Below are 10,500 nucleotides of genomic sequence, written 5' to 3'. Positions count from 1 at the left end.
AGATTCCAGCCAAGTAGCCCCTTAGAGACCAACAAGATTTTGGGGGCATAAACTTTTGAGGGTCAAAACTCCCTTCTTCAGATTTTGAGTAGGAATGGAGATTGCCAAGTCACCGGTCAGAAAACAGGGAGAGTGTTGTAAAGAATGCTTGAGGATGCAAAGATACACTATGCATACTAATCAGTTTGATTAGGACAAATGCTATGGGGCAGAAAATTAGCATCTGTAGTCAGGCACTAGATATCTTACTGCAAAGTTATGTTGGTCACTGGAGCATGCAAGAGAATTTCCAAAGAAAATAAGCTTGTGTTTCATAGATTATTACAGCAAAGCTTTTGACAGTGTGGATCATGAAAAGCTGTGGCTGGTTTTAAAGGAAATTGGGTGTACCACAGCATTCTATTGCTCTGATGTACTGTTAGGACAGAATATGGGGAAATAGAATGGTTTCCCAACCAGCAAAGGCATCAGATAAGGATGTGTTTTATCTCCCTATCTCTTCGCTCTATATGCAGAAAATATCACGAGGAAACTTGGATTAGATTTAGATGAAGCTGGTGGAATGCAAATTGCGGGAGGAACGTTAATAATTTGAGGTATGTCAATGATACCACATTACTGGCAGAAAATAGTGAAGATTTTTTTTAAAAAAACCCATCGGTGAAAGTCAAATCTGATAGTATCAAAGCAGAACTCAACTTGAACTATTACATGAATTTAATAAGAAGCTGGTTAAAAGGACCCGGTTCTTGATGGCGGAGGGCGGGACTCAAACTGTTGCCTTGGCCAGAAGGAGTAGGCTGGACTGAGAATACGGCATGCAAGGGCAGATCTCCCCAAGGGCCTTTTCAGCTCTGGAAAATGGTGCAGTGGGAGGAAGGAGCTGTGACCCTGGGTCAAATTGGACTTTTGCAGATTTCCCAGATTCCATTCCCTGCTATTGTGTGTGCCTGCAAAGACAGCGAGTTGAGTACTTTGAGAGACGCAGTGGCTCAGAGGTAGAGAATCTGCTTGGCATACAGAAAGTTCCAGGCTCAGGCTCATTCTGCACATGCAGAATAATGCATTTTCAAACTGCTTTCAGTGCTCTTTGAAGCTGTGCGGAATGGCAAAATCCACTTGCAAACAGTTGTGAAAGTGGTTTGAAAACGCATTATTTTGCGTGTGCGGAAGGGGCCTCAGTCCCCAGCAGGAGGTGACACTAAAGGCCTCTACTGATGACCCTGGAGAGCCACTGCTTGCCTGAATAGACAAAACTGACCTTGATGAACAAACCATATGTCCACATGTCCAAGAAACCTTGACACAACTGGTTACAAAACATATCAAGCAGTTTGACTCTTATAATCCAATATCACTTCTATAGCCTGATGTTTGATTTGCTTTTATGTTGCTTGGATTGCTTTTATGAGATATACAATTTTGTGCCATACATTTATAGCACTTTTACTTTTAACGGTATTTCACTGTAACCTGGCTCTTTATGTGCTTTGATTGTTTGTTCTTGCATGGCAGGGGATTGGACTTGATGACCCTTGTGGTCTCTTCCAACTCTGTGACTGTATGTATATTGTGTACATTTTTGCAGTTCCCATGAAAAAAAAAAGTCAGCATGATGTAGTGGTTAAGGTGTTGGACTGGGACCAGGGAAAACCAGGTTCAAATCCCCACTCATGCCATGAAAGCAAGCTCTCTCAGCCTAGCCTTCCTCACAGGGTTATTGTGAGGATAAGATGAAAAATAAGAGAACAATGTAAGCTGCAGAACTGATGCAGCCAAACACACAATCACTGATGAGAAACCGCATTGGTCTTCCTGCTATAAGAGTAGCTTTGGGGGAAAATTGAGTCTCATTACTCATGAGAGGACCCACACAGGAGAGAAACTGTACAAATGCTTGCAGTATAGACTGTCACTTTCTGGACATTCTCACCTCCTGAGGCACAAGTTTATCCAAACTGGAGAGAAACCATACAAGTGCTCAGAGAGTAGGAAAAGCTTTGGTCAGGAAAAAGCCTCATAACCCACAAGAGGATCTACACTGGGGAGAAGCCATTCAAATGTGTGAAATGCAGCAAGAGGTTCTCTGAGAAAGAGTCACTTAAATAACATGACAGAATTCAGGTTGGAGAGATAGTTAGGTGTTCAGGCACCACACACAAACCAGAATTTGCATGTTTTAGATACATTTGGTAGGAGGGGCCAGGTGGGGCATTGTCCAGCAAGGCCTGTTTGACCACTGGAGATTTGCTTGGTTGTGTAGATTTTTTAAAAAACATTGCTTTGGCAGCAGCTGCCATCACAGCACAATAATTTCCTCCATGTGACTGAGGGAAAGCCACAGCAGCCATTTTGTGACTAGTTATGCCTCCTGTGACATCCATTTTGTGGAAGCACCTACTGCATTGCATCAGAAAGATGCCCACAAGCTTGGAAATATTGGGGACCATTACTCTACGGTGTATCCTTCTCCTCCTTTCCATGTTCTCTTTACTTGGACCTGCCAAAAGTATCTTGGAGGAGGAGTCCTTAACACTTAGCCTGGCTGTGGTTTGCATGCCACCTTCCTCCCCTGCTGCTTCCTGCCTGATTTCCACACCTCAGCTGGCCAGGCTGGAATATTCCTGGCATCCTGCTTCCAGATTGCTGGCCTGACTCAGCATTTGTGGCAGGGTTGCCAATATCCAGGTGGTAGCTGGACATCTTGTTACAACTGATCTCCATGTGGCAGCTTACCTAGATAAAATGGCCACTTTGGAAGGTGGACTCTATGGCATTATATCCTGTTGAAGTCCCCTCCCCACCCCGCTCAGGTTCCAGTCCCTACATCTGCATGTATTTCCCAACTTAGAGGTGGCAACAATAATTTGTGGGATACTACAATGAGTGTACATTCTGGGCAGTTAGTGGAGCTCCCAATAGTCTAACCCTGTGGTGGCAAACCCATGGCACCCCAGATGTTCATAGACTACAATTCCCATCAGCCCCTGCCAGCATGGCCAATTGACCATGCTGGCAGGGGCTGATGGGAATTGTAGCCCATGAACATCTGGAGTGCCATAGGTTCACCACCACTGGTGTAACCTCTACATTACATTAACATACTAGAGAAGTGCTGCTTACTTTTTCAGGCAAAGGTTCGTCTTACATTTCATGGCTATCTGCTTTTGGCTATAAGCTTCTCTTTCATTCAGAGCCAGCTTTCTTTTGGTAAATGCGGTGCATTTTTTTCTCAAAGAATGGCCCAAAATCCCAGCAGTGACAGAGACACATCTTGTGATTTAATAGGCATGCCACAAAACTTGCATCATTTCTTTTTTATCCTATTGATACAAGAGACACAGTAAAGGGTAACATATGAATGAGCAATCAGGAAAGGCAGAAGTAACAAGGGGCCCGAAAAAGAAAAGTTGGGGCACCATGGTATATATATATATTCTAAATGTGCAAAAGCAGACACAGCTGTCACAGGAACCAGCCAATAGCACCCCCACTATTCAAAAGAGAGACACTCCATGGAACATAATGCAATGAAAATGTTCACGTTTTGCAAGGAAAAACAAATGATTTCGCTTAGAACAGAATTCAGACACATACGTGCCCATTCTAGCCCAATCCAATTCACCAAATCAGGGGAGGCAGCTTCTATTTAATGCAAATGCGTGTACAAAAGTTATATTAAAAACACGGCTAACACTAAAAATCCCCCTCCCCTAATCCACTTCCTCTTCCCCCTTCCCCCCATGCCTACATACCAGTAATCTACAATGCTACAAAGACACTGGTGTCAAAGCACAAGAATCTGAAGCAAAGTTTTTTCTTTCTTTCAGAAATTAAGAGTCCTGAACAAACATTTCCAAGTCTTTCAGCATTGACTTCAAATTTCCAGGTGTCTGGACCTGACAACAAACGATCTTTTTGAAGCATGTTGTTAAACTATATAAATGCCAAGTGAAATTTGTGCCTGACTCTCTGGTGACTTACACATATACATTTCTCCAATCAAGAATATTCCCTGGTGTTTGTCCCTTATAAGGTAAGATATGACACCTGGCCAATTTTCCAAGATTCATGCAGTTTTGTATTTAAGCTAAAGCTAATCCCATTGTTTAAGCCACAGTCTAACTATACTTTCATGGAACACTTTTTGCCGGAGACTAACCACTAAGGAACTTCAGAACAGTACCACTAACAAATAATCAAAATAGGTTCTGGGTACATTTTTTGCATTGCCAAAAATTGTGAGAATTTTTCTAGGTCTTTTATTTAAACTCTGTTGGGCCTCATAGTCTGTGTGAAATCTGTGTTTTTGGGAAGCCTGCAGTTTCTCAAAATCATATCAATGATAAGGTCATTAATGGGGGATAAACTTCCTGGAAAGTTTCTTCGGCTACCATGATTGGTGTCATTCTTTGAATTGTTGGTTCATTGTCATTCAGAGTACATGCAGAAAGCTTGCCAACAGACAGTGTGTGTATGTGTTTTATTTTTTTTAATTGCAACCCCCAAAACAGAACACATTTTTATATACTCCTTGTGATGTAGAACATGCCCTAGAATCCTTTGCAGCTGGCAAGGGTTCATCACACTTGTTCACAAAGGCAGGGTTCTCTGAACACAGACAGCCTAAATGCTACTTTTGTAGAAGAATTCGGAGTCTTTTGGGGTGGGGGTGGGATTTATCTTCTATTACTGATCTCATCACAAAGGAATCCCCAATGAGCTATTAAAAATAAAAACACCCCCATCCAGGTTTTCCAAAACACAGCTGGAAAACAAGAGGCCGACATTTTTCTACAGGCACGTTTCCAATACTTCTGGACATCCTTAAGGTTCAATCCTGTGACTTTCCTGATGTGTATGAAGCGAACTGGGAGATCCAGGACAAATAAAAAGAAATACTTCTTTACACAGCACATAGTTAATACTGGGGAACTCACTGCCACAGGCTAAGGTAATGGATGTGACTTGGAAGGCTTTAAAAGGGGAGTGGATGCATTCATGGAGGATGGGGATATCAATAGCTACTAGTCATGATGGATTCTACTCCCTCCAGTACCAGATGCAGTTGGGAGCACAGATAAGAGAAGTCATCTGCTTGTGGGCTTCCTAGAGGCAGCCAGCTGGCCACTTTGTGAACGAAATGCTCAGCTTGATGGGCCTTCAGTCTGATCCAGCGTGGCTCTTCCTATATTCTCAACAGAGTCATTAATTCCTGAATGAAGTCCAAAGTCAATACAATTGCAGCAAATATGTATTTTTAAATGTGGGTCTACCTTAAATGTGTATAAACTGGGGGCTGAGATGGGCAAAGGCAAGGGGTATGAAATCCTTCCAACCCACCAGGGATCTCTCTCTCCATCGACCATCTCAGGGAATCCGCCACTCAAATGCTTTCTCCCTACTGGACTGTGATCTAGTGTTTCGCAGTTCAATCACCCAGGGCTCTTTGCTCCCAGCAATGTTCAGCACCCCCTACTGGCAGCTCCCGACAGTCTGTCTCAGCACTCCCCTGACATTTTCTACCAGCTGGACTTGCTTCAACCTGGCTGAAGAAAAACGATGGAAAAGATTGCAGGAAAATAAGCTGTCTTTTAAATCAGACCACCACCACTCACAGCTCCCACATATGCTTTGGGACAGGCTTGCATTGAAGGAAACAGGTCTTCAGCCATTGCTTGGCTCTAATAGGGCTGTCCTCCTGGGTGTATTGTTTGTTGCTCCTCAACTGCAGAGTTATACATGAGGTTTTCAGAACGAACTGAATGTTTTCCTCTATGTACCTTCTTATGTTTTGTAAGGTCCGAACTAGAAATGAAGCGCTTCCCACACTCGAAGCAAGCGTATGGCTTCTCGCCCGTATGTGTCCTCTTGTGGGTAATGAGGGATGACTTCCGATTGAAACACTTGCCACAATCGGAGCACTTGTGCGGCTTCTCTCCTGTGTGGATTATATTGTGGTTGAGAAGGTTAGAGCTTGTGCTGAAGCTCTTCCCACACTGGGTGCATTGATACAGGTTCTCTCCCGTATGGGTCCTCTTATGGGTGATAAGGGGAGCTTTTGCATTGAAACTTTTCCCACAGTCAGAGCATGTGTAGGGCTTCTCTCCCGTGTGGGTCCTCTCGTGGATGATGAGATGGGTCCGCTGACTAAAGCTCTGTCCGCAGTAGGAGCACTTATATGGTTTCTCTCCTGTGTGTACCCTCTTGTGCATCATCAGATTGGTCCTGGTACCAAACCCCTTCCCGCAGTCAGAGCATTCGTAGGGCTTCTCTCCCGTATGGATCCTTTTGTGAGCAATGAGTGAGGCAATCTGATTGAAGCTCCTGCCGCATTCTGAGCAGTGATAAGGTTTCTCACCCGTGTGGACCCTTTTATGTCTCAGAAGCTGGGAGCTGTTGCCGAAGCTCTTCCCGCAGTCAGGGCACTTGTACGGCTTCTCTCCTGTGTGGGTCCTCTCATGTGTGATAAGGGATGACTTCCAGTGGAAACTTTTGCCACACTCGGAGCACTTATGCGGCTTCTCCCCTGTGTGAACTATGTTGTGATATATAAGATTGGAGCTGGTTGTGAAGCATTTCCCACACTCAGAGCACACATATGGTTTCCCACCTGTGTGGGTGCCCTGATGCTTCAAAAGAGATGCCTTTGTACCAAAACTTTTGCCACAGTCCGTGCACTGGTACGGCCTATCCTTTTTCGTAAGAGCTCCCTTTTGTGGATCAAGGAACACTCCATTTTTGAAGGTTTTCCCACACTGCTCACAAATGTAAAATTCTTCTCCTGTCCGAGTTTCTTGATTCGTAGGGAGATCGAAAACCTCACAGAGATTTCCACATTCTGTGCAGGTCTTTTTGCTCTGACACTGAAGCATCGCCTCGCTATTTGCATAAAAGGTTTTACCACCTTCTTTACACAGAACGACCTTCCCCACTCCTTTCCCTGGATGATCTTCCTGCTGTACTTCTAATTCCAGCTCATTTCCACACTCCTCATCTTCTTTTCGAAATGGGACAGTCTTCCTTCTGGGTTTTTCCGGAGATGACTCCAGGACCTCCACTTGCTCAAGTCTTTCCAGCTGAGTGTTCTTCTCTTTTGTCATCGTTTGATCATCGCCTGGAGGAATAAAATGGAAGCCTGTGAAATCACTTTGATGGAGAATGAAGAAAACGGGGCAGAATTGATGTTAGGAGTCAGGAGTGCTGGGCAGCTACTGAAACCTGGGTTCTTCAAGATGGCCCACTAGGGCACAATAGTATCAACCACCCCTGCCTGTTTTCTGCTTTGGTCTGAATTGGAGGGGGCACATAGGGAAGAGAATACTGAGGTGATCATGCTGGTCAAGAGGACACATAACCCCACTCCAGTCAGAATTCCCCTCATGAACATATATGAAGCTGCCTTAGCTGAATCAGCCCTTTGTCCATCAAAGTCGGTGGACTCTGACTGGCTGCAGTTCTCCAGGGCCTCAAGTACAGGTCTTTCGCATCACCAGCTGTCAGATATTTTAACTCCAGATACCAGGGATTGAACCTGGGACCTTTTGCATGCCAAAAAATGCTCTACCACTGAGCTACAGCCACCCCACCCCCCTGGTTCTTTCCTCCATCCATACAAGGGAGTGTTTGACCAGGGTTCAGCTTTCTGTCTCAGCTGCTGCTCTGATTCAATCCAGAAACTCCTGAGTTTCCTTAGAACAAATTTATCCATGGGATTCTACAGGCCAAGTCATAGAAAAATCCTGCACAGGAACTACCCGAGAAACTTAGCACACTGTCAGCTTCAGGCCTTACCCAGCAAACTGGTCTCTCTATCACCCCCTTGTTCGGCATCTCTGGCAAATGGCATCTTTGCGGAATCCGATGTTATCTGTTCTGACATGGAGGGGCTAACTGCTGCACCTTCCAAGGGTCCTGGTACCTGAAACAGAAACAGAGACACAATATTAAATCATAAACAGAAACAGGAGACACAGAATGCCCCCAGATACACGGAAAAGCTTCTGTTCTCTCCTTATCCCACCTCAAACTGTCTCAGATTGCGATAGAAGTTTCTACTGCTGACCAATCAGAGAGCTCAGCTTCCAGTCCATACAGGAAGCGGCTTAAGACTGAGTTAGATCACTGACCCATCTATCCCAGTATTGTCTACTCTGATTGGTGCAGCTCTCCATAGTCTCAAGCAGAAGTGTCTTTAGTGGCCTTGCTAATATCTACAAGAGATTGAACCCAGGACCTACATGTGCTCTCACACTATGGTGTCCACCTTGAACTGTACATGAAGCCTCAGTATTTCAAAATGGACTGTCTTATCTAACGCTGTATTTTCTGTAGCCGCAGCTCTCCATGGCCTCAGGCAACAGCCTTTCCCATCCCTGCTGTCTGAGGTCCTAGTGATCACACCTGGCCTTTCAGCATGCAAAGCAGGTACTCTAACCCCATCACATTCCATAAATCATAACAGAGAGACATAAACCAGTCCCACGAACATTCCAACCGGGCCTGCAGCCGTCGTTCTCTCTCCGCCTCTTGGGACGACTTAGCCAGAGCTTCTCAGCCTCTGGATGTTTTGTTAAAAACTCCTCTGCCAAGGCCACTGCCTCAGAACAGGTCTCCGGTCTTCGTTCTGTGACCCAGCTCTGCATTTGCTGAGGCAAGATGGTCAGGAACTGCTCCAGGATCAACAACTCCAGGATTCGCTCCTTGGTGTGTGTCTCGGGCTTCAGCCACTGATGACAAAGCTCCCAGAGTTGACTGAAGACTTCCCGAGGCCCCTCAGCCTCCTCATAGCAGAAACGCCTGAAGCGTCGGCGTCGCATCTCTAAGCTGACGGTGTCCTCTTCATCAGGAATTTCTTCCTTCACTTTCACAGAGAAGTCCAGGCCTTCATAGGCCTCTGGAGTTTTGTCACCAAGGCCTGTCATGGTCTGAGTTGCATACTCCCTTCTTGGCATATGACTTACTTCAGGTGCTCCTTTCAACGAGGCCTGGAAATATTTAATATCTTGTCCTGATTGGGACAATACATTCTTCCATCTTGAATGAGGCACTTTCAGGAATTCCGACCACGGAGCTTCCCAGCCTTGTTCCAGCCCCTCAGTTAGTTCCTGCTTCACAGTCTTTGGAGCTGTTTTTGCGACTGACTTCTTGATGGTCTCCACTTGGACAACATCATGGCTGCTTCTACCTTCCTCCAATTCCTCCCCTGGTTTGAGGCCAGCTAGGACCAGCTCCTCCATTTTTATTCCTAGCTGCCGTTCCTGAGGCAGAAAGGATGTTCTGCGTTAGTAAATATCTCCTGATTCAAATCAGGCCAAAACAAACAAACAAAAAAGAAAGAAAGAATCCCAAACAATGACCCCCAAACAATGTTACAGTATAGCTAATACAGTTCCCTCAAAACGTCAGTTGTCGCTTTCATTAACATTCCACCAGTCTACAGAAGTAACATTAAAAGAGGTGGTTCTGTCTGAATCAAACCACTTTGGAATGAAGGGACAAGTATGCACGTTAACATCCCCACTTGGGGGAAAAAAGCCCTGCACACAGAACACTAGTGTATCAAGGGAAAGGGTTCTGCGCCTGAAAAGCTAGCTTAAACCAAGCTGCTGAACATCTGAATATGAACTGCTGATCAACGGATAATAGTGGAAAGTGTTCAAACCTTGCTTCTAGGCTTCTTGGAGGCATCTGGGTGTCTACTGTTAGAAACAGGATATTAGGCTAGGACTTTTTGGTCTGATCCAGTAGGACTTTTCTTAGGCTCTAAGTATAGGAATCTTTCCTTGGTGAATAACTCCAGAGGGGTTAGCAGTGTTAGACTGTCACAGCAAAAACAAATAGGAGTCCAGTGGTATCTTAAAGACCGATATATCTTTAAACAACATCTCTTGCTCTAGCTTCAGATTTCATGGAAAATGTCTTGAATGTCTTTAAGGTGCCACCAAACTCGTGTTTTATTTGTGTACCACTTCACAATGGGAGTGAAAAAGTGAAGACTTTTCATGCCCAGAATGAAGATTTTAAACCAGGATTAAAACAGTGGTTTGTAATTCCAGTTTGCCACTAAGAAAACAATCCGCAGTTGGTTCAAGCACCTATTGCGATTGTGGTTGTTCCAAAGTCTTCCTAAACAGGAATTTTTTTTACTTTGGCACCCCCAAACAAAGACAGGAAAGACCTTGAGAAATGAGGGGGCTACTCTCTTCACAAACAAATTCTGGTTTGCATGTTGTGCTTAAATACCCACTGACAGGCAGAGGATCCAGGTAGGCCAAGGGGTGTGAAGTCCCTCACAGTGAGGAATACTGAGTGACATTATTTATTTATTCATTAAAAGATTTGTACTGTGCCTCAAGACAGCTTCCATGCTCAAGATAACCAATAGTCAACATTTAAAAATACAATACCTTAAAAAAATTAAAGATCACAGCAGAACAGGTAGCTAGCTACATCACATTTCAAGACATCACGGACCTCTCAGGAACATAATGGCTGCAT

The 10,500-nt window shown here is 44.6% G+C and overlaps 1 protein-coding gene across 1 annotated transcript; it reads right to left on the bottom strand.

Annotated features, from left to right (window-relative positions):
- Positions 1-3,259: 3,259 nt before the first annotated feature.
- On the bottom strand, positions 3,260-10,500 carry LOC125428604 (zinc finger protein ZFP2-like). Its single transcript, XM_048489008.1, has 4 exons — positions 10,410-10,500; positions 8,490-9,260; positions 7,795-7,921; positions 3,260-7,117 (listed from the first exon to the last, which is right to left on the bottom strand). The coding sequence occupies exons 2-4, from the start codon at positions 9,237-9,239 to the stop codon at positions 5,685-5,687; spliced, it is 2,310 nt and encodes a 769-aa protein (XP_048344965.1). The 5' UTR covers positions 9,240-9,260; positions 10,410-10,500; the 3' UTR covers positions 3,260-5,684.

This window comes from Sphaerodactylus townsendi, linkage group LG03 (genome assembly GCF_021028975.2).
Source record: "Sphaerodactylus townsendi isolate TG3544 linkage group LG03, MPM_Stown_v2.3, whole genome shotgun sequence".
In the NCBI taxonomy this organism is placed as follows: domain Eukaryota; kingdom Metazoa; phylum Chordata; class Lepidosauria; order Squamata; family Sphaerodactylidae; genus Sphaerodactylus; species Sphaerodactylus townsendi.
This window is presented reverse-complemented; position numbering and strand designations above follow the sequence as displayed.